Here is a 22817-nt window from a genome sequence, read left to right as displayed (position 1 = left end):
ACATGGCTATCAAGTGGTTATTTTTTTTAATTTCAAAATGTCATTGCAACAAATTTAACAAAGAAAGTTAACGGTATTAATTAGACCTGATCATGAGTTGAACCATCTGTTTAGGCCCGAAGAACCACTTGAAAACTGAGAAAGTTTAAACAAAAATATAAAATTAAAAAATAAACTTGAATAAAAATTAAAACTCGTTTTCTAAAAAAAAAAAACCACGATATTTGATTAATATTTATTTGGAGAGGTTAGTGTGTAAAAACAACCTAACTAACAAATTAATATTTAAGGTTAGGTATTCATTTTTGAAGACTAATTTTGTTACTAGTCAATGTAATAAACTTAACACCACATCCTTTTGTTGCTATAAATTGATGAATTTTGTAACCCAAAACTTTACCCTCAAATGTCTAATTTCGGTTGTTATTTTTTTTGATTTTAATATTTTTAGTGAATTTGGTGTATTATATTTTAAATATAAAAAATAATTTAAAAATTTTAATAGGATAAGTCGTATAGGGCTTGGGTTTAGCATATTTAATTTGGGTCAGATTTGAATAGAATTTTAAGTCTATTTTTCAGGCTAAGTCTAAGCCTAAATTTCTACATCGACTTGGCCCGAATCCAGCTTGACCAATGATCAAATCTAGTGTTAGCAGATGGACTTAAATTTTAAAATTTGAAAGATAGAAGATTTAATTTTTTTAAAAATACAAATACAAGGACTAAATTCTTAATTTTCAAAAAGTACAGCAACTATATTACATATTTTAACCCTCCAATTTTTATACTTTTCAAATTTTTATCCACTTAAGTTTATTATCAATATAATCGACTCAATCATCCCATTTAAAATGCCACATATTCTAGTTTAATAGGAACCTGTTAATATTATTCAAAAAGAAAAAAAGAAACCTGTTAATAATATTATTAATTACATTTTGACTTTATGAACAAATATTAAATGTAATAGTAAGACATATTGTACTTTTAGACAGAATTTACTATCAAACTTTAAAGATATATTGTTGGAAAAATAGCTACAACACGAATGAATGATATTTTAATTTCACCTTAATATAACATTTGGAACCTAAACTTTACATTTTTTTTCCTAATTTGGTACCTAAATTTTTTTGGGCCCAATTTGGCACCTGAACCTGGCATTTTTTTCCTAATTTGGTACCTAAGTTTTTTTTAGGTTCAATTTGGTAACTAAATTTATTAAATGTTATACAAATTATGCAAAACACTAACGGTGTTAAAATTTTTTGGTTATGCTACAAAAATATTGTTATTGTTATAGGAAATTCATGTTAAAAAATAGATATTTGACTATGGTTAATGAATTAGTATTAAATAAGAAAAAATATTTTAAAAACTCCAAATTAAAAGAAATTCATTATTTTCAATTAATAAAATAATTAATTAAATAAAACTAAAAGTAATTGAACATATAAAATATATTGATTATTTTTGCTACCTTGTAAAGAATAACATTGTTAGATATTGGAGTAATTTGTAAAACATTTGACAAATACCAAATCGAACCAAAAAAATAGGTATCAAATTAGAAAAAAGAGTCAAGTTTGAATATCAAATTGGACCAAAAAAATTAGGTACCAAAATAGAAAAAAGTGTCAAATTCAGGTAACAAATGTTATAGTAAACCTTTAAATTTTTTTTAAATTAAATAAAAAATAAAAGCAAATTGAAAAAAAGGGAAAAAAATAAACGTATTTGAAACAATGTTTTACGAGGTGAGTATAGAATCATCCATATCAACCACGGAATGCATCCCGGCCAAGTGTGCAAAATTATCATCCACATGGCACAAGAGCATTGGTCGGAGCACGACAGCCTCAAATGCGACATCTTCTGGTATAGTGATAGTATAGACAAACGCAAGTATAAAATCCAGTGAGTGAGACTTGCATGTGTGGTGAAGGAAGGCCAGGATTGAAGAGATAAGATTATAGTGAAAAACTAAACATAATAAAGCCCCTTCGACTTGCTTCATTGATTAGCCCTCTCAAAGCCCAAGAAAAATGGCTTCTGCTTCCGCTACTCTCCTCAAGTCTTCACCTATTATCGACAAGTCCGAGTGGATTAAGGGCCAAAACCTCCGCCACCCTTCGGTTTGTTTTGTACGGTCACACCCTACATCGGTCGCCTTTACCGTCCGTGCTAGTTCATATGCCGACGAGCTTGTTAAGACCGCGGTATGTCTTAGAATTAATGTAGTCTTGAATCGTATTTTTATCTCGTGCATGCTCAAATATTATTTCTTTGTTTGGATGTAGAAAACTGTTGCATCTCCAGGTCGTGGTATTTTGGCCATGGATGAATCAAATGCTACATGTGGGAAACGGCTTGCCTCGATTGGTCTCGAGAATACCGAGGCAAACCGGCAAGCTTACCGTACACTTCTCGTGTCTGCCCCTGGCCTCGGTGACTACATCTCGGGAGCTATCCTTTTCGAGGAGACTCTCTACCAATCTACCATCGATGGGAAAAAGATGGTCGATGTTCTTGTTGAGCAAAAGATTGTCCCTGGTATCAAAGTTGACAAGGTATAAAGCTTAACCAAAAAGCACCCACAAATTCATATCTTTAAAGAGGATACTTGGAACTGAATGATTTGGTAAACAAAATAACAGGGTTTGGTTCCACTCCCTGGTTCCAACAACGAGTCATGGTGCCAAGGTCTTGACGGTCTTTCATCCCGCACAGCTGCCTACTACCAGCAGGGTGCTCGTTTCGCCAAATGGTAACCCCATGTTCGATGACTTCTCAACCATATTATGCAGTGTTGAAATAAAGGATTCTTGTATAACACTATTAGCTCTTTTTGATCGGACAGGCGTACCGTTGTGAGCATTCCAAATGGTCCATCTGCCTTGGCAGTGAAAGAAGCAGCTTGGGGACTTGCTCGCTATGCCGCCATTTCTCAAGTAAGTTGATAGATGAAGCTGTGGAGTAATCATTATGTGTATGCTACTTGTTGTCGAGAAGTGATTTTTGTGGCCATTGTGTTGCAGGACAGTGGACTGGTCCCGATTGTGGAGCCGGAAATCTTGCTTGATGGTGACCATGGAATTGATAGGACTTTCGAAGTAGCGCAGAAGGTTTGGGCTGAGGTTTTCTTCTACCTTGCTGAGAACAATGTCATGTTTGAGGGCATCCTTCTCAAGCCCAGCATGGTCACTCCTGGTGCTGAATGCAAAGACAAGGCCACCCCACAGCAAGTTGCTGATTACACTCTCAAGCTCCTCCACAGGAGAATCCCCCCAGCTGTTCCTGGAATCATGGTACATTTTCTATACTAAAGCATTGTGAAATAATAAAATGAACCGTACTAACGGATTGGACAAACCGTTTCTGTTGTGCAGTTCTTGTCTGGCGGACAATCCGAGGTTGAAGCAACCCTCAACTTGAACGCAATGAACCAATCTCCAAACCCATGGCACGTCTCATTCTCGTATGCCAGAGCTCTCCAGAACACTTGCTTGAAGACATGGGGAGGCAGACCTGAGAACGTTAAGGCTGCTCAGGATGCACTCCTTGTCCGTGCCAAGGCCAACTCACTCGCTCAGCTCGGGAAATACACCGGCGAGGGAGAATCAGAAGAGGCCAAGAAAGGAATGTTCGTAAAGGGCTACGTCTACTAAGCTGCTGCAAACAAAGCTTTAGCTGAGATGGTGGAGATTTCATGATATGGTTTCTTTCTCTTTGTGTTGAATGTTTTATAGGCTCTGGAGACTACTTTTTGTTCTGGATTGCAATGTACTGTTAAATAAACTTCTTGCTGATGAGATTACTTATAAATGCATCATCATAAATACTAAAACAAGCTTGAATCTGCATTTTAGCCACCGAAAAATTAGGGTAAACTGATCTGATTAACTTCCGCATTACCATTTCTCGATCCTGCTTGATGATGTCTGCTTGGAAATGTTGGACTAAAAAAATCCGTTCAAAAATGAATCAAGAATTGGACATGAAATGATTTGCTCAAATTATAAGAGAAACAGATTCTCTTTTAATGATCGATCCATTTTCCGAGGAATTTTTAACTTTAAGAGGATGGATCATTATGCATAAAAATTGAAATAGACTTACACGTGCCTGAGTGCACCCAATCCATAGACGGATCTACTGACACAATTAAACTGTGTTTTTCATAATATTTCACCATCTTATTATTGGATTCCATCAAAAAAAATTCAGCTGCTATTGGAGTGTGGCAAAAGTAGAAGAAACGCCATAATGGAAGTTAAACAAAGGTAAAATTGGATGCCACTTAGAAGGGGTGTAAGAGCAACATGATTCATAGTCTCCCACTGCTTGTTCTGCTTCCGGCCCCAAAATTCGAACCAAAAAAGAAAAGAAATTTTCCGGAGAAACAAGCGGGGGAATTTTTCCTTTCAAAAGTGAAAATTTCCCCTCCATTACTCTTCTATTTCCCACTTACAATTTGATGGCAACTAGTCATTGTAATCACCAGCTGTTAGAGTATAAGAAAACGTTAGGTTGTTATTAATCTGTTATACAGACTGGCATATTGTTAGTAGATTGGTTAGCAGCAGTTAGTCTCACTCAAGTATATAAGTCCTATTCTTGTACTGATCCAAGCAAGTAAATAATACTAGAATATTCAGTCATTCATTCTATTTTCCAAATTATTCTTTGTTATTCAATTTCATACAGTTACTAACACCAGCAATAATGTTCAAGAAATTTAAATGAATGGTCATTCACAAAGGACATATAGTTGGCAATTCAAACAAACATAAATGTCACAACTATTTTCGGTTAAGCAAGAATGTTGATTTTGGTACATGGGTAAAGTTACCTTCAAAAGTTTTCATTTGTGTAAAGGAATTGAATAGACAGAGACTAATCCAAGGGCAAGGAAGACATATCTGACAAAGGCAAGCGCTTTACTCAATAAATACATAGATGTGAGAAAACTGATCCAGCTATATCTGCAGCAGCCAAAAATTTGGACAACATTATTTGATAAGAAACCTCATTCAATTATCAAAGGAGTAGAAAGAAAGGTTTGTGTGTGTGCATATGTGTGTGCATGTTTTGAGGGGAACGTAAGAGAAATCGTAGAACTAGCAACAATTACTACTTGTTTAAGCGACTATATTTCCCAGTTGTTTGTCTTACTCTTAATTGTCATAGACTTGAATCAAAGCAAATGCCCTGATAAAATGAGCTAACAAACATGGTAGTTGTGTGATTTATTAAGAAAATCTCAGACATGATAGCAACAAAACTTGAGGTGTAAATTGATCCAATATCTGGACTTAAAAGAAAGGAAGCTTTAGCCATGGGAAGTTCATCACAAACAAAGGACCAATCAACTTCAGTAACAAAACATTATTGCTTTTTCATCAAAATTATATCCTTTTGCCAGTGGAAAATGATAGCACTATAGTTTTTGTATAACCCTATAACCAGCCGGACTAGTTTTGTTCGACACGAGCCTAAATAAGAGAAACAAACCATGAGACAGATAGGCCAGCAGAAGCTGACTTTCCACATGCATGAAGGTTAAAGATTACTTGCACAGGATACCATTTCTCTCAAAAACGCAGAACTTGCCCCTAATAGAAAAGCCTAGACATTCTTACTCTGTAGTTTAATAATTCATAAACAACTAGATGCAGATCCATCTGTTTCTCATATGACTATGAGAATCAGGAATTGCTCAGCAGGTCAAGCTCTACTTTGAAAAACCAGACAAGTCTTTTAAATACTATCTAAGCACCAATGTCGTGTGAAAGGAAGCCAACCTGCTTGGGAAATCCTATTAATTATTTGTACACTTTATTAATTTGATATCACACAGATTCAAATACATAATGAGCATCTATAATGAATTATCAAGAAATGCACATAAAAACAGAAAAATCTTAGAGCCACATGGTTGCAATGCTCTTAAACAAAGTCAACAGTATAAGTAGGGGATAATAGTTATACCTAGCTCATTTTTCAGGCTCTTGTTTGAAGGATCCATCAGGGATCCCACTAGTAGTGTCATGATTATTGCCACTCGAAACATCCATGGCTTGCTCCTTAAAAAACAAAACAGTCACCTCATCAATTAAGTTCTAAGAACGAAAAAAGCTAGTCAATCGAAGATACCTGATTGATCGAAGCTTGCCCCTGCACCTGTTGTGGCCTGGCATTTAGATCAATCAACTCATTTCCTACCTCTCCATCACCCTTAGCATTATCATCATGCAATGGAATATGAGAGACTCCATGGTTTTGCCGGTTCTCTCTCACTGCAAGCTTTGACTGCTGATTCAGATCCTTCCTTACTTCATTCGGACTGAGCGGTTGTAAACCTGGTTCCTCCAAACGACCAGGCTTATCCCCTGGAAACTACATGCAAAGGAAAGAATTTTAGCAGGCTTTCCAAAAATTACATGAAAACATAAAATGTTGCCTACTAAAGAGTGACAAACCTCAACTCTCTGCCTCAACAAGAGATACCTCCCATGGGTCCTTTTACCTCCAACATGTACAATCATATCACATTGCAGGCAAAGGGAACTACCATCCACTTCACAGTAAAAGAAAGCTACGTACAAAAATATCAACAAATGACCAAATTATACAACAAATTTCCAAAAAACTGTAGTTTACACAATAATTATACAATTAAAAAGGACATATATATACCAGGTGCATTTTCACATATATCACAGCGTGGGACATTGCTGGGGTCGGCTAAACCAACTCTGACATGTCTGCTGGCAAGCTTGTTACACATGTGAACCTAAAAACTCCCAATAAAAAGTTTCCTTATTGATTTAATTTAGCAAAATAAAATCAATTTCAGAAATAATTATATATATATATATAAACTACGGCTAATTTTGGAGTATACAGAATTTGGAGTACATCAAGTATACATATATACGTAGACTTGTATAACTATGCGGATATCAATTAATTGTACTAAAATGGCAATGAAATGATAAAATAGACCTTTTCGTCGCAGGAACGGCAGAGAGCAGCCTCGTCGGCGGCGCAGAATATGATCGCGGCGGCGCTGTCGCAGACGTCGCAAATGGTTCGCATTCTAGTTTTATCCGTTTGTTTTCCGTTTTACTAATTCTTTCGTGGCGACGACGGCATTCTTCAACGGAGCGATGAAACACCGATCAGAAATTTTCACAGGGGAATTCAACGATTCGGAAAAGGATTACTGCTTCAAATCCAACAAGAAAATTGAAAGGACCAAATTGAAAAGGAAAAGAAAAATCGTTACAAGGAGTAGCTGAAGCAGAGAAGTAATGAACTCCTTTTTTCTTTTTCAAATGAAAGTCCCGAGGAAACTGCGAGATAGAAAATTGCTGACTCGCTGCAAGTATGTAAATCCCCGTACAGTTTTCTAGCTTGATTTCCTTTATCAGTTTGGTCTAATTCTATATTAGGTCCCTGTATTATATGTTTTCAGAGATTTTAGTTCTTTTCATATAATTTGATCGGAAGCTAGAGTTGACAATGGTTCTCTTCAGGGAGAAACTAGGGGTCACAGGCCCAATCCTCTAAAATCGAAAAATTCATTTAGATATTTATTTTAAATTAATAAAGATAAAATTACACTTTAGTCCTTCTAAAATTATAAAAATTAGATTTATTCATTTAAAAACTATAAAGCTATAGGCTATCACAACGATGAAATTGTAATTTTTACCATCGTAAAAATTACAATTTAATTTTGGCCTCTAAAAAATTTGTTGATTTTGCCCTTGGTTCTGTTCATCGGTTTTGAAAATAATTTAAAATAACATTGTTTTAAACCTCGATATTTTTGTACATTTAAAAGATAAAAGGAGAAAAATATATCATATTTGTTCACTATAAAAAAATACAAAGATGCATATGTAATATCAAATCATTATTATCAAGATATTTGATTTTTATTAATTTAACTAAAGCTTCGTTTTAATCTTATATGAATTTTGTATAAATATATTCACCTATATTAAACATGCCATAATCTAATAAATTTATAAAATTAAAGGAAAAATTCACACCAAAAGTAAAAATACATATTTTAAAAAGTAAATTACTTAAAATAGTCGACTAACTTGTTAAGACCAAGGCTTTTCAAGACTGATGACTCGACTCTTGTTCAAACAAACATGTTTAAACAACTATTTAAACACTTGTTCAGACAAGACCTTTGATCGACGGGATCCTTTACACATGATTTTACCATAAGCAAATGGATTCCAAGATGTATTGTAATCCATCTCAAACCATGATAATCGAAATTGGTGGCTTAAGGATGATTTGATCTACTTGCCTTATTGGATAAAGCTTATATTTATATTTATCCTTTAAGCTATTTATGGTTAAGCTGATGATTTTACTTAATGATAAGGTTGTATTTTGGGATAATTTTTGGAGGCTTTTATCTTGGATTATTATGCACCAAATTGAAGTATTTATCTCTACAAAATCTGATCTTGAAGGTTGCCTTATTTGGCCTATAAATAGGCATCAATTTGCATGTTGAAGAGGAAGCTTGGAGATTGCTTGTGCTGATTTAGTTGATTTTTCTTTTCATTTTTGCACTCATTTTCTAGGCTTATTGGAGAGTTTTACTAGTTGTATTGTGAGGTTTTTTGAGTGAATGATTTGTAACAAGTCGGGGTTAGTTATTGGGGCTACAATCACTTCTTTGTGTAAGGGTAGATTGAGATTTAGTCAATAGGTTACTGGATCAATTGTTGAATAAAATCATTTACTAAGTAAGGTTTCGCAAAGTAGGATTAGTGAATCTGAATTGTGTTAACAAATTTCTTGTGTTTGTTTTTCTCATTCTCTTATTTGCATACTGCCTATGTTCTATTCTAACATTTGTTTGAACATATTGTCTAAACATACTATCTGAATATCAAATTGAACACAGAGCAAATCGAGGTTATTACAATTGGTATCAGAGCTTGACTTCAAACATACTTGAAAGGGATCCTAAACTACGGTTTGCAATAATGAAGTCCAATAAGAAAGGTGGTTCTATCACACGTCCATTCGGTGATTAAACCATTAAATTAGAAAATGACAATGATGTTTTTTTCAACCTAAAGGATGTGTTTAGCCAAATAATAAAGATTTGAAACTGTGGTAAAAAAGATATGATATGATTGTTGATTTAAAAAAAGCTAATGAAATGATTGATAAAACTATATATAAAAAAAGATGCAACTTTGAAAAGAAATGAGTAAGAGTTAAATGATGTGAAGCCACTTTCGAGAAATGTGAAAGCCAAAGTGATGAGATATTTGTTGTCAGGAGATTCGAACTTGGTAAGAAACTTATATCTCCTAGGAATTTTATTAAATATAAAATATGGTTGTTATTTCTTCTTTTAAAACAAGTAAAAATAATAATAGAAAATATGTTTGTTAGTATTGTGGAAAGGCCAAACATATTAGATCTCATTATTACAAACTAATGAAAGATCAAAGGTGGAGAAAAATAAGATATGTTCAATCTAATGTTGCAATATTGAATAGAACATCACTTAGACAGCAACATGTTTGCAACAATATGAAAGGGAAGAATAAAACAAGGAGAATGGTTTTCAATTATCGTGGGAAGGCTAGTTATATTAGGCCTTACTATTTCAAGTTGAAAAATGACTTGTGGAAAGTTAAATCTGGTGCAATAGTTGTTCAAACAGTTATTTAAATAGGCAAAAGAATAAGTTATATAATTTTTATATCACATATCATAATTTAAGTATTTCATATCATTTCTTATTTTATTCATTTTAATTCTCTAATCTTGATATTTCATACCAAATTCAATCAAAATATTTCATATTATCATAATAAACTCACCTCAATGATTCAACAACCAATAAACATGCATATGAAATCAAATATTTCGATCCTGAATCATAAAAGTACAAATCAAGGTTTCATGCATCACTCGTCAACGATTTTTTATTTTCCTTTCCGTCTCAGCTATTCGGTGTTGTCATTAGCTACAAATAATTATAAAACATATTATACAATCAATATCTAGCCTAATCAGAATCAAATACCAAATTACACAAATTTTGTAATTTACTCAATTTAGTCTCTAAAACCGAGACAAATATAACTTTCAATTTAGGGCCTCGGATTAGAATCTAATTTCACCAAAACTCATCAGGAACCTTCTATATTCTATCCCTACTAACATTTCATGACATATTTTCCTTTTATTCAATTTGGTACCTAATGTATGAAGCTAACAATTAAGCTTTACAATTTAGTCTTTTTTATATACCAAGCTTAATTTCTAACAATTTCACACCAATTTCATCTAATTCTCAATAATGGTAACTTTCAAAACTTTAACAGTTTTACAAATTGGTACATGAGCTAGCTAAATCAAGCTCCAAAATCCACTATCTCATATTGCAAATTGGTTTATTTACTATTTTTATCCTTTATATAATTGCTATCTAAGTCCCCAAGCATTTTCTTAATAAAAAAATTATAGCGATTAATCTTCTACAATTTAGTCCCTAGGTCTAATTAATCACAATTTCAGCTAAATTACTTATCCAAATTTCAATTAATCTATACACTAACTCCATAAATATCCCTATTTAATATTTACGAACCTGGGTTACGCAAATGGGGTCCCAAAACTGCATTTTTTGATACCACTAAAAATTGGGTCGTTACATTAATAATATCACAGTGTTGTCATCAATATTGAGCTAGTGTTGCTTTGACTTGTGACACCAACTCACTTAATAATATTATCAATATATACAATTGATGGGAAAATAATATGCATAATACAATTAAAATGTAAAAATTATATTACAATAAAGCTTTGGTTTAGTGGTAAAGTTAAATGTTTTGTTGATGCAAGGGCTAATATGTAGTTTACCCATTGAACTTGTCCAAAAGTACCTAGTTGGTACTTGAACTTAGTTGATACCTAAACTTGTATTCTGTCATCTAGGTTGATACCTCTACAATAACACCGTTAGTTTATGCTAACTTGGCATTGATAGCCAATCTATTGGTGATGCATGACAACCTCTCAGTATGCCACGTGGTAGATATAAATTTAAAAATTTAAAAACTTTAAAAATATACAAATTAATAAAAAAATATATGATTTTATTCATATCAAAGATGAACCTAGATAAAAATTTATTCTTTTTTATTAATTAATTTAAATTTAAATATTTTTTAATTTTTTTAATTTATGCTCATTACATGCCATATTGAGAAGCTGCCACGTGTCACCACCATATTGGCTATCAGTGCATGTCAACACTCACTAACAGTGTTAGTGAGGAGGTATCAACCTGGGTGATAGAATACAAGTTTAGGTACCAACTAGGTAAAAAAAATTCAAGTACCAACTAGATACTTTTGGACAAGTTTAGAGGGAAAACTACATGTTAACCTTTTATGTAAATAGCGTGAGTTCAAATCTAACCACATGTAATTTTTTTTTTAAATTAAAAAGAGTTCATAATAACTTATTTTAATTACGAACGGATATTTTTATAATTTTATTAATGGAATGGGTACCTAGTTTACTCATGGCAACAACTCAATTACAGGATTAAATAATAGTATAAATGATTTTATTGTTATGAATATCTTATTAAGTGGATGTCCATCATGATCAAGATAAAGTTTTGAATACGTAAAATACGAGAAAATATGTGATGTTTTCATGAGGGGGAGTAAATACGCATTGTACTCTTTTTCCTTTAACCGAGGTTTTGTCCCATTGAGTTTTCCTGGTATGGTTTTTAATGAGGCAACATATTATGCGTATTATAGATTGTGTACTGTTTTTCCCTCGTTAAGTTTTTATCCTACAGGGTTTTTCCTAATAAGGTATTAATGAGGCACATTATCTACCAATAGACATCCAATGGAGAGTGTTATGAATATATTATTAAGTGGATGTCCATCAAGATAAAATTTTGATAGACTTTAAATTCTAATAGTTATTAGAATTAATCTTTACTTCTTTTATACTTCTTATGCTTATAAATAGAGATTCTGATGAAGTATTGTAACCACCCTTTTGATCAATAAAGTACATTCTTTGTTGCTTTTATATTTTCTTTGTTCTTTATTCTCCCCATCTCTCTTTATTTTATAATATTTATCAAATTTTAACCGATTTTTCAGTTCTATTTTTTGACATAATGACTTATTTGGCACTCTATCTTTACAAGAAAACAAAGTTATTTTAGCCCACTATTTAAAATTTTTTATCTCTTTTAACTCTTGAACTTGCATTATTTGTTAAATTACCCAAAATAGATGAAAAGTTAACATTTGTTAACTTTATGTCGTGGCATAAACATGAATTGCCACGTGTTAACAATTAATTAATTTTCTAAAAATTAAAAATATTTTTTTACTTTTTAACAATTTTAATACTTTATAAATTTTAATACTTGAACTTTTTAAAATTATTTAATTACTAATATGTCACGTGTATGACATATCAACAAAATTAACAAACATTAATTTTTCATTTATTTTGGAGTGATTTGACAAACAACGTAAATTTAAAGATTATGTTGTAAATCATTTAAATATTTCGTATAAAAAAAGTAGATAAAACTTTAAAACTGAAAGTATATAAAAATGAAAATTTATTTTTATTTTTCTAATTGAATTAGATATATCTTCTAAAAATCAACTTGTTTCAAATATACATCATTTAAAAGAAATCAGAAAATTCTGGAGCATGTTACATACATATAGGCAAAATGGGATCCAAACTAAATATATAAACATTTTATAAATTAATTAAAATAAAATAAAATCTTATGAAACCAGTGCCTCAAAGTTGGTGCAATCCCAGATTTCAATGACCTCCAAATGGGTAAGAGTAACCCAGACAGAGATCCCTCACATTGCAATTTCCTCTAATTTCAGACTCGTACAGCAACTCAGCCAGAAATTTAAGAGACGAGAAGTTTTGCATCCCTTTAAACAAAATATTTCAATGCCTTAGCAACCAAAGAAGTGCAAGAACTGAAGCGAATTCCAATTACCAGGTTGAATTTCCTCTACGAATATGAGGTTGATCAGACAGGCACTTGAAGCTTTGAAACATCAAATAATCTCTAAATGTCAGTAAGCTCTGAAGCTTATGGATAGGCTTTGGAAGTCTACTCAAATTCCGCCACCTAATCATACAACATTCATACTCTCACTTGCATTCTTACCATTTGTTCCTATAATGCACAAACTAAACTGAACCAAGGATCAATTGAACCATAACACTTCACCTTTTAGATTTGTTAGACAACTGTGTTGTGTAATATAATGAATTCCCATTATCAAGGTATTGACATACTCATGATGACAAGAAATGTAAAAGGAGAAAGAACAGGGAAATGAAAGTGGGTGATCTAATATGTAATAATAATATAAACAAGAAGATACAGCTTTAACAAATGAAGAAACTAAATGAGGAAATTGGTGTCTAGAAACAGAGCAAGGGGGAGAGAGAGAGAGAGTTTATCCCCAATCCACAAAAGGAAGAGGTGGATATCCAGCCTCAGGTGGGGGCTTTAAGGATGGGGGCAGATTACCCCACGATATTGTCATACCATTTCCATTTCCCTCTACACCACCTATAACAACATAAACAAAACCCATCCTTACTTGCATTGCACTGCATAAACAAATATGAATTAATAAAACAGAGGGAGAAAAAAAAACCTGGTGGTGCAGTTGAAAGTGGAGGATTTGGGGTCCGAGAATCATTGTTGGGATGGAAGTATTTACAGTTATCTCCGTACTGGCAAAATCCCTAAAACAGGAAAACCAAGTGCACTTGAATATTATATGATTGAAGTAAAAAAGAAACAAAAATGGCATTCCAAGAGGAGAAGAGAGGGATATTTACTGTATTAAGGAAGCGATTGCAGACGCCTTTCGAAAAGGGTGGTACCGAAGTTTGATAAAGATCTGCAATCACAAGCATGTGAATAAAAAAGCAGGAAGTAGGGGAGTTGGGAGAAAAGCAGTGAGTGAGAGAGTACCTTGGGCGTTTTGGGAGTGGAACCATTGAGCTTTGGCACGGAGGTGCTGGAGGCCCTGCAAGTGGCGTTTTCGAGCAGCAGGAGTGTCTTGAAATTGCTTATCGCAATAGTCGCAGTAATACTTCCCTAGCGGCATTCCTCTCTCTCTCTCTCTCTCTCTCTCTCTCTCTGATACTTGTTCTATTACTAATACTAGTCGATAACTGGAAGCCAAATCAGAGTAAAAGGGGAAAGGTTTCGGTTGTTTTCAGTGACAGCAAAGGGATGGAAAACTTTGTGTTGGGGCTTTTATAGGGTAGAATATTTTTGGGAGTATTTTGATTTTTATATTTTAAAAGGATATAGAATCCATGGTTATAGAGTTTTAAGAGAAGAAGAGGGCGTAAAGGGTAGGCTTGCGGTGTGAGATGGAAGAAGATGGAGATTTTTTTTCCGTGCAAGATGAAAATAATTTCTTAGGGATTTCTCTGTAAAAGCGTAGGCTTGCTGGGGGGAAGAAATTTACTTTTCTGTTTCGGGATATTTCCAATATAATTCCTTCTTAGTTTGAGCTTCTTATAAATTCGTCCTTAGCTTGTTCTAATTCATTCCTCGGGCCTTGATCCAAATTGTTTCAATTCTCTAGTAAAACCCTTCAAAACCCATCTATGTGACTATGTCACCTATCCAGGCTCTCTCTCTCCCTATTCTTTTTTTTTGGTTTTATGTACAGTGTAATTAAAGAAAGGTTCTTTTTGTGTTGTTTTGCAGGAGTTGGTTTTTTGGTAAGAAAGAGAGGTGGGACTGTTGAGAAAACATCATTGGCATCGGATTCAACCTCTTCAGTGTTTGGAGAGTAAGTAAAACACTAAGAATCCCATTATCCTCATTCATAACTATTATAGTTTCGCTGATTATCTTTGCCAGGTTTGATTGCATCTTCAAAACTACGTGTCTTTGTTGCGAGGTGATTTTGAAAGAAGAAATTTAAGAAAATAGAAGGTTTGAATTTGGTTTTCAAATTTCATAACTATCTCTGCTCTCTCTAATTGGCTATTAAGAAAAGCAGAATAACGAATTGTAGCAGTTGGCAAAATAACCATTGCCAAAACTACAATGTTTCGTTAAACGGTGTTTTTCCCAAAACGAGACGTTTAAGCAATCGTTGATTCCCCCCCTCAAATACAAAATGTCATAGTATTCTGCCCTTGTGACCCTTGAAGAGCATGTAAAGACAACACTAGAGTAGGAATCTCAAACATTTGATCTGCTACCTCTAATTGGTCAGGACAGTCTTGGAACTCCTCTGAAGTAGGACTTTTGGCATCAGTATCTTGATCAACTTATGGTTCAATGATAAGCTGATATAATTAGGATTTGGAGCATTTGTGTCTTAGTGTATATTTGGAGCCATACAAAAGACAAAGCCCTTTCTTCCTTCTATCATCCATCTCGGCTTGAGAAAGAGATTTAGTGGGGACTCGTTGACCAGTATTGACCACACCACCAGAACCACCTACTGGTGAAAGGCCCCCATTACCATGATGCATTCTGGAAACAAGCAATAAAGGTTTACAAGGGCCTACTGCATTATTCACAAGTAATCACTTCCTAGAAGGTCTTAAGACAATATTTTCAACCTGTCTAGCTAAAATGTACCCCTTCAACCAAGGTTTGTGGCTTGAACAACTTAAGGTATTGTCTCAGGTTTTAAATTACTTGTGAAAATGCTTAGTGCATATGCTTCAGGCAAGTGGACTTGATTCAGGAAACTTACAAATCCATCATGAAACTGATCGGCAGATCCTTGTTGCCTGAGTGAGACAAGTTTAGCCATATGATCAAGGAATGAGTCAGATCCAAAGCGCTCATTCAGGCCATTGGCATATAGATCCCAGGTTACTTGATGTAACTCTCCCTGCCTCTGGACAAAGAAGTGATGCCAATCCAATGCCTTCCCTTCCAAATGCAACATCACCACTCGGAACTCTAGCATGGTCTCCTACCCCCTCATATTCGAAGTACTTTTCAAACTTAGACCACCACCTTCGAAAATTACTCCCATAAAAATGAGGACAATCTACTCTGAAAAGAGTACTCCCAACATCCAAGCTGCTCACACGAGAAGACGCACCAGTATGTCTCAGATCTAGTATGGGAGACACAACAAATTGTTCTCTTGATGGAATCCTGGAGGACTCTCGCCTAGAATTCCCTTTCCTTTGTTTGAAACCAAACCAGTAACCACAATAAGAGGAGTTTGGCTAAAGTACTGCTCAAACAGAGAGTGGAGCTTTGAACGAAGCTCGGATCTTACCTCAGAACGAACCTCATTATTAATTCTTTCCTGGAAGTCCTTAAGAGGTGCATCAATCCTTATGCTCAGTTGATTGAACTTTGCTTGCAACTATGTAAGCTCATTCTGAATCAGTGTCATATCTTTCTGAAGCCTGGTTGTAATGCCCTCAGTAGCCATGAGAATCGACGAGGCTCTGATACATTTGTGGCGAGGTGATTTTGAAAGAAGAAATTTAAGAAAATAGAAGGTGAGAAAGAGAGAAACGAGAGAGAAGAAAATTGAATATGGTTTTCAAATTTCATAACTACCTCTGCTCTCTCTAATTGGCTATTAAGAAAAGCAGAATAACGGATGGTAACAGTTGGCAGAATAACCATTGCCAAAATTACACCGTTTCCTTAAACGGTGTTTTTCCCAACCCCCCCACACCCCTCAAATACAAAACGCACCGTACTATTAAAAGAATACCAAAACATTACAATAAAGAGTAATTGACAGAAATATGAAATGACAGTTACAACTGCATTCCATAACAGTCTTTTTCATTGGATAATCTTTTGCCTATATTTCTATTTCCATTTTTCTTTTTCTTTATGAAGATGGAAATGATAATTATGTCCCAAGATGATCGAAGCTGAACATACATTGCCATTTTATTCTCTTTTCAATGAGACTTCAAGTCTGTTATATTTTACTACCAACTCAGCTCTGGTTCAACCAAAACCTTCCCTTTTTGTTAAATCCCTTCAAAACTCATCTCTATCTCACCTGTCAAAAGAAAACCCATTACTTTATGCACTCAGAAGAAATAAGTCATTGTTAAATTTTTATTGAGTCAAGAGTATATATATTTTTAATTGAATCCCATTCAGATTTGAGGCATGGAAAGCATCTAAGAAGGATTTGGCAATTCACCTAAAAGAGAACAAAATGTTGTTCAATTACATTGCTTTTCTAGGTAACTGACGGCCATGTGAAGAACATTGTGCAACTTATTTTTCTATAAAGCAGAATCCCTGCAAGACATAAGACTGAAACTGATAAACCTTCCTCTCAGAGTCCTAGCGCCTTGAAAAAAAACTACTTTGCTTTGTTTCTTTGTTTAGAAGAAAAATGGCTGTTAATTTTGTTATGCAATCATCTCTGGTTCAACCAAAACCTTCACTTTCTCTTAAAACCCCATCTCTGCCTCAACTATCCAGGCTCTCTCCTCCATCAAGTCTCTCTCTTCCTCTATCTTCTTTTCTATCAAATTTTTTTGGGTGTACTGTGTAATCAAAGAAAGGTTCTTTTTTTTTTTTTCTTTGTTGTGTTTTGCAGGAGTTGGTTTCTTGCTAACAAAGAGAAGTGGGGTTGTTGGAAAATTATCAGCGCCGTCAGCTGTACCGGATTCAGCCTTTTCAGTGCTGGAGACTGCTAAATAATAGTATAAAGATTGTTAAGATTGTTAGTCTGTTAAATCTGTTAAGTAGTTGGTTAGGAGCAGTTATTCTTATATGAGTATATAAACTTCATAAATATGTTCATTCAAGAGAGGGAATATTGATTAAAGAATTACACTATAGGTTATCTTTCTGTTCATACATATTTTGCATAGTATCTAACAGAGACTAAGCAAGACAGCCAGAATCCCATTATCCTCATTGACAACTATGATAGTTTTTTCACTTCCAATCTTTGCCAGGTTTGGTTACATGTTCAAAATTTTGTGTCATTTTCATACTAATCTTTTGCCTTTCTTAATTGCCCTGCTTTAAGACTTGATTCTAGATATGCTGTTTGATTGCTTACAAATCGTTAGGAAAACGACAGGTAACAGAATTATTGATTAGCAGGTTTATAGTAAATTTGTTGTACTTGTGTGTGAAAGAATATATTCATGCTTGTATATGATCTAGAAAGAAAATCCTGAACTGTTGAATTTTTCTTTTTTGGTCTAATTTTAGTTCTTTCTTTGAAAGTAAAGGATTATTTTTCAAAACTATTTACCTCAACGAAATTGTTGCAACTTTATTATCAGTGAGAAACATGATATGTCAAAAGTGATTCCTGCTGAATGAATATTCATATGGTGCAGTGAACTCAATTCAGCATCTTCCATACTGTTGGTCACTTGGTTTAATGTCTTTGACCAATGAATATCAATAGCATGAGACAGTTTTTTATGTTTATGGTGCTAGAAATTGGTCAAAGATTTCCCCCCGACAAGGACAAGCACAAGCACAAGCACTGAGAAACCAACTATTAGGGAATAGAGTGAAATCTTGCTTCCAATGTTGGGAATCATCCTTACTTCAATCTTGTCTTTGTCCTTTTAAGCAGTAGACATGGCTCATTTGATTGCCGCCTTATGAAAGGGGTAAAAGGAGTTGATAATAATTTTCTGATCTTGAAATGTTGCCTTACGAATTTTTTTGTTTGATTGCTTTTAGTCTTTTCTGAGTTGTGCTATTGACTAATTACAGAAAACCCTCAGAATTTACATGTTGCTTTGCAGTATTTGGGAGAGCTTGGATGTAGTCTCAAGGTTTGTCGGAATGATGAGTTAACCGTGGAAGAGTTGAAAAGGTAAGAATTTTAGCCTTTTGACTAGTACAATACTATTTACTTGTATAACATGATGGTCACTCGGGTGGTGAATGGTTATTAATTATCTTATAACTAGAGATTTTATTCACATAATGACTAGTTCTCCTGTTATATTGTAGGAAAAACCCTAGGGGAGTGCTCATCTCCCCGGGTCCAGGTACTAGTTTGCCGTATTAACCAAAGCATAAGAATCTGTCGTATTTCAGCATTTTATATACTTTGTATCCATTGTACAGGCACGCTCAAAGACTCCAGAACATTATTGCAAACAGTTTTGGAGCTTGGACGATTGTACCTTTGTTAGGTGTTTGTATGGGAATGTGGTGCATTTGTGAGGCTTTCAGAGGTGAGTGTTCAAGGATAGCTTATGTAACTGTTATTCATTTTAATTCAGGATCTTTCTACATTATCTCAATATTTATTCTAAGGAAGTGACTTCCATAGTCGTGTATGTTTATCATGAAGCTGGGCTGCTTGCTGGTGGGATCTTAACATTATTTGTTTGACTTCATTGTAAAATGCAGGAAAGACAGTACGTTCTCCATATGGTCTTAAACAGGGCGACAGTTGTTGTGTATATTATTATGATGAGAAGGATGCTGGGTTGTTTACAGGATTGCCAAAGTATATACTTTTTGTCCCACAATTTTTCCTTTTTAAATTCTTAAAGTGTGCTTAAATTATGTGCTCAAACTATCAATACAGTCAAATTTGTTTCTTGAGCTCTCTTTTACCTTTCAAGTACAGGGATTCCTTAATAGCACTTTTCCCCTAGCAAGTTTCAACTGTTAGGAAATTGTGTTTACTTTATAGGCAAAATAGTGGATAAGGAGCTGTAAAACATGTTTCAATTTCCACTTTTTTTTTCCAATGCCCCTTGAGAAGGATTCTACACCCTGTCAGCTTTTGTTTACCAATGCTAGATGGTTCCAATAGGTCAGAAAATCAGTAGAGCTCTATACAGAATGTGATCTATTTTCATGCAATACAGCATGTTACACATAATGTGCATGGTTGGCTACTTATGTAGCTAATCAGGTCCTAAATTTGTTGGCCATTGAAAAACTAGTGGTATGAAAAAAATCTTATCTTCGTTAAAATCTCACATTAGCAAACTGAATTTGAGAAAGGTACAGAAGAAGAGCCATTTTAATTAGTGAAGTCTATGTTTCAGTTTTGCAAATCACCCTGCCGCTTTCAGACCTAGGTTTAGCTATGAGATTGGCAATGAAAGGGTGTTGAGAGTGAGGAGTCTATAAATATACGAGAAAAGAAGCCCAGTCATATGAAGTTCATATAGTGTCTAAGGGTATATAGTCACTGTTGAGCATGTTGCCATGCTTACTTGGGAAACTAAAACCAATCTCTCTCACAGAAAACTGCACCTTGCTTCCCTCACAACCACCCCTAGCCCCCATGTGAGAATGTAATATACTATTACTGTGTGGCATACTTGGTCAAAACCTCATTTCCCTTTTCTGCTACTATCCTTCTTTATTTTTACTAGACATTTGGAAGCTCTATTAAATTACTCTTAAAAACAATTTCCAATTTATTTCATTAATTACACCTCAGATTATCAGCAATTCTTACTAAGTTTGTGCCTTTTCCAGCCCATTCCAAGCTGGCAGAGGTCCCGATGCCTTTCTTGATATGGATGGTTTTCCTTTGGAAGCACTCAAGGTTACTGCTTTTACAGAAGATGGACTGATAATGGCTGCTCGGCACAAGATATACAAGTATCTACATGTAAGACCGCTGTCTATTTTACTTATAACGTATTAGCACAATGATTTTCTGAATGAGAACAAACACCTACAGTCAAATTGACAACTAACTGATTGGCTGGTAAGATTGTATTTGCTGTGATGTAACTGATTTCTTTACATAAATTAGATGCACTCCTAATTGATAGAATCACTATAATTATATCTGGAATAATTGGCCTGGCACCATAATTTTAATCTCTGGAGAATCATAGCTCAACCATGATATATGTTTGACCAATTACTTGTTTTAAGAATCATCTACTAAGGTTCTTTCTGCAATGTGCTTTATTCTCCTAATTTTATTAAGTTTATATTGATTTTTCTAGTGGTGTCTTCTTTTTTTGGCCAAAATGGTGTCTTCTTGTATACATGCACTTGCAGACATCGATACCTTTTAAATTTCAGTATGAAAATGTTAACTAACAACCTATTTTATGTTGAAAACCAAAATGTCACTTGTTTTCATATTTATCAAAAAGTCTCTCGTCTCTTAGTTACCTCTGTTCTGACATTACTGCCTAGAGATATCAATGTAATAGCATCTCTAATGGCATCATAGATTCATAGGAGTACCCTTTCTTGACTTCAGTGCCTTAGACATGACACCCTTGGTTTTTGCAGCATTTTAGGAATTAAAATAGCTATTTTTTCATCTTAATTATACCCCTATATTAACCCCCATCACTGCTAAGAACATTTCTTCAATTCTAACATCGTCGTTATGAGACGGCCGATGATGTTGTTCACACTATGATCTCCACATCTTCCACATACATTCCTTCATTCAGTTTTAGTAATTTGTGTATACCTCTATATGATTTGATTCCATAGTCTGGTTATAGATAAAAGAAACTAAAGCTACCATCATAAAACAAGCACTTTTAACAAGTTCTTTATGTCATCTTTTTCCTCCGTTTATCACAAACCAAGAGTCGAGGAAAAGAAGGGTCCCAAAAAAAGCCTTATGCAGAGGCTGTCCCTCATTGTTATGCTTATTTTCCACTTACTGAAGTATTACTATATCAATCTTTTCCATTTACTTCTCTTTACGCTCATTAAGTTGATTGAAAACCGTAGGGTGTTCATTTCAGTCAGGAGAGCATCATAACCTCTGAAGGCAAAATAATTGTTCAGAATTTCATCAAACTGATAGAGAGAAAGGAGGCAGCTGAATCCCAGAACTAGAGATCTTGTTCTTTACTGATATACTTTGGTGGTAAATGTAAGTTTGGTAGTAGAATTCGAAATTAGTTGGAGTCGTATTTGTGTTGAGAACTTTTCTGAATGCATCTCCTCTTGTTGCTGGAAAGCATCTTCTGGACATTTTGCTTTTGGACTATCATTTATATTTCTTAACAGCTGTTTCTTATAGAAGAAAAGAAAAATCTTGGACATAACACACCATGGCATCGTGTAAATGATTTACATGATATTTCTTACATTCATCTACTTTACATGGATTAGTAAGAGGAAGGGTTATACATACATGTGATACTATTGGACAAAGTCAAATTTTAGGGTTTATAGCAGGTATGTATATTGATATTGCACTTGTTAGCTTGTGTTAATCAAATCCATTTTCTTTGATTTCTTTCACTGTTAGGGAAATGCAGGTTACAATCTGTAGCAATCAAAGATATCTGCTTTAAAAGATAGTGAGATGTAGCCTTTTCTTTTTGAGCTTTGCACATGATTTATGTCAGTGCATATGGATAACTATGAATTATTATTATGTGGTCTAAAATACTGGGATTTCTTCATTTTTTTTTCATTTCAATTTTACTCAATGAGGTTGCAATTCCAGTTCAGAATTGGCTGTCAAATGATATTGGAATCTAAGCACAAGTTGTTCCAAAAATTTGTGACCTCTATTCTTCACCTTATGATTTTGTGCAAATGCTTTATATTTAATGCCCTTGGAATGGATGAATTTATGTTCTGTAGTGGGCGAAATCAACATTTTTTTTTTAATTATAAAATTTTAGATGTCAAAGTTAATTTTTTTTGTTAAAGGGTTTAAATTAAATTATTAGTTTTTGGAGGGCTCAAAAATAAAATTTAGTAATATTTTTTAAAAGTATATCTCCCCAACTTGTCACATCTAACC

The 22817-nt window shown here is 34.0% G+C and overlaps 3 protein-coding genes, 1 non-coding gene and 1 pseudogene across 5 annotated transcripts; 3 read left to right on the top strand and 2 right to left on the bottom strand.

Moving 5' to 3' along the window:
- The first annotated feature begins 1926 nt into the window (after positions 1–1926).
- LOC105782457 (fructose-bisphosphate aldolase 1, chloroplastic) lies at positions 1927–3862 on the top strand. Its single transcript, XM_012607203.2, has 6 exons — positions 1927–2222; positions 2304–2573; positions 2661–2770; positions 2864–2954; positions 3042–3311; positions 3393–3862. The coding sequence occupies exons 1-6, from the start codon at positions 2049–2051 to the stop codon at positions 3669–3671; spliced, it is 1194 nt and encodes a 397-aa protein (XP_012462657.1). The 5' UTR covers positions 1927–2048; the 3' UTR covers positions 3672–3862.
- LOC105782458 (B-box zinc finger protein 19) lies at positions 3660–7417 on the bottom strand. 2 transcript variants are annotated; one of them, XR_008192748.1, is made up of 7 exons: positions 7012–7417; positions 6703–6799; positions 6486–6601; positions 6160–6402; positions 5995–6089; positions 4856–4988; positions 3660–4507 (listed from the first exon to the last, which is right to left on the bottom strand). XR_008192748.1 is itself a non-coding variant. In XM_012607207.2 (6 exons), exons 1-5 carry the CDS (start codon positions 7102–7104, stop codon positions 6000–6002), a joined length of 639 nt encoding a protein of 212 aa, XP_012462661.1. In that variant the 5' UTR covers positions 7105–7417; the 3' UTR covers positions 4730–4988; positions 5995–5999. The 2 variants fall into 2 exon arrangements, 1 of the variants encoding a protein (XP_012462661.1); XM_012607207.2 differs by lacking the exon at positions 3660–4507 and having other exon boundaries at positions 4730–4988.
- A 5376-nt stretch (positions 7418–12793) lies between these two features.
- LOC105782753 (zinc finger CCCH domain-containing protein 3) lies at positions 12794–14507 on the bottom strand. Its single transcript, XM_012607704.2, has 4 exons — positions 14075–14507; positions 13939–14000; positions 13752–13842; positions 12794–13663 (listed from the first exon to the last, which is right to left on the bottom strand). Exons 1-4 carry the CDS (start codon positions 14208–14210, stop codon positions 13548–13550), a joined length of 405 nt encoding a protein of 134 aa, XP_012463158.1. The 5' UTR covers positions 14211–14507; the 3' UTR covers positions 12794–13547.
- Positions 14508–14820: 313 nt separating this feature from the next.
- Positions 14821–22109, top strand: LOC105782752 (anthranilate synthase beta subunit 1, chloroplastic-like; annotated as a pseudogene).
- On the top strand, positions 16952–17047 carry LOC128036442 (small nucleolar RNA Z103). The gene has a single exon (XR_008193237.1). It is a non-coding gene; the product is annotated as a small nucleolar RNA Z103 (small nucleolar RNA).
- Positions 22110–22817: the final 708 nt, after the last annotated feature.

This window comes from Gossypium raimondii, chromosome 13, assembly GCF_025698545.1.
Source record: "Gossypium raimondii isolate GPD5lz chromosome 13, ASM2569854v1, whole genome shotgun sequence".
NCBI lineage: Eukaryota > Viridiplantae > Streptophyta > Magnoliopsida > Malvales > Malvaceae > Gossypium > Gossypium raimondii.
Note: the sequence above shows the minus strand (reverse complement) of the source record. Positions and strands in the feature narration are given on the sequence as shown.

Bases quoted from the DNA above. Each gene is read 5' to 3' on its own strand.
- LOC105782457 (XM_012607203.2), top strand. From the start codon at position 2,049: ATGGCTTCTGCTTCCGCTACTCTCCTCAAGTCTTCACCTATTATCGAC. The intron at 2,223-2,303 runs GTATGTCTTAGA...GTTTGGATGTAG, and splicing joins ACGAGCTTGTTAAGACCGCG to AAAACTGTTGCATCTCCAGG. The intron at 3,312-3,392 runs GTACATTTTCTA...TCTGTTGTGCAG, and splicing joins CAGCTGTTCCTGGAATCATG to TTCTTGTCTGGCGGACAATC.
- LOC105782458 (XM_012607207.2), bottom strand. From the start codon at position 7,104: ATGCGAACCATTTGCGACGTCTGCGACAGCGCCGCCGCGATCATATTC. The intron at 6,800-7,011 runs GTCTATTTTATC...GGGAGTTTTTAG, and splicing joins GCCGTTCCTGCGACGAAAAG to GTTCACATGTGTAACAAGCT. The intron at 6,602-6,702 runs GTATATATATGT...TTTTGTACGTAG, and splicing joins TATATGTGAAAATGCACCTG to CTTTCTTTTACTGTGAAGTG.
- LOC105782753 (XM_012607704.2), bottom strand. From the start codon at position 14,210: ATGCCGCTAGGGAAGTATTACTGCGACTATTGCGATAAGCAATTTCAA. The intron at 14,001-14,074 runs GTACTCTCTCAC...TTGTGATTGCAG, and splicing joins CCACTCCCAAAACGCCCAAG to ATCTTTATCAAACTTCGGTA. The intron at 13,664-13,751 runs GTTTTTTTTTCT...ATGTTGTTATAG, and splicing joins ACTTTCAACTGCACCACCAG to GTGGTGTAGAGGGAAATGGA.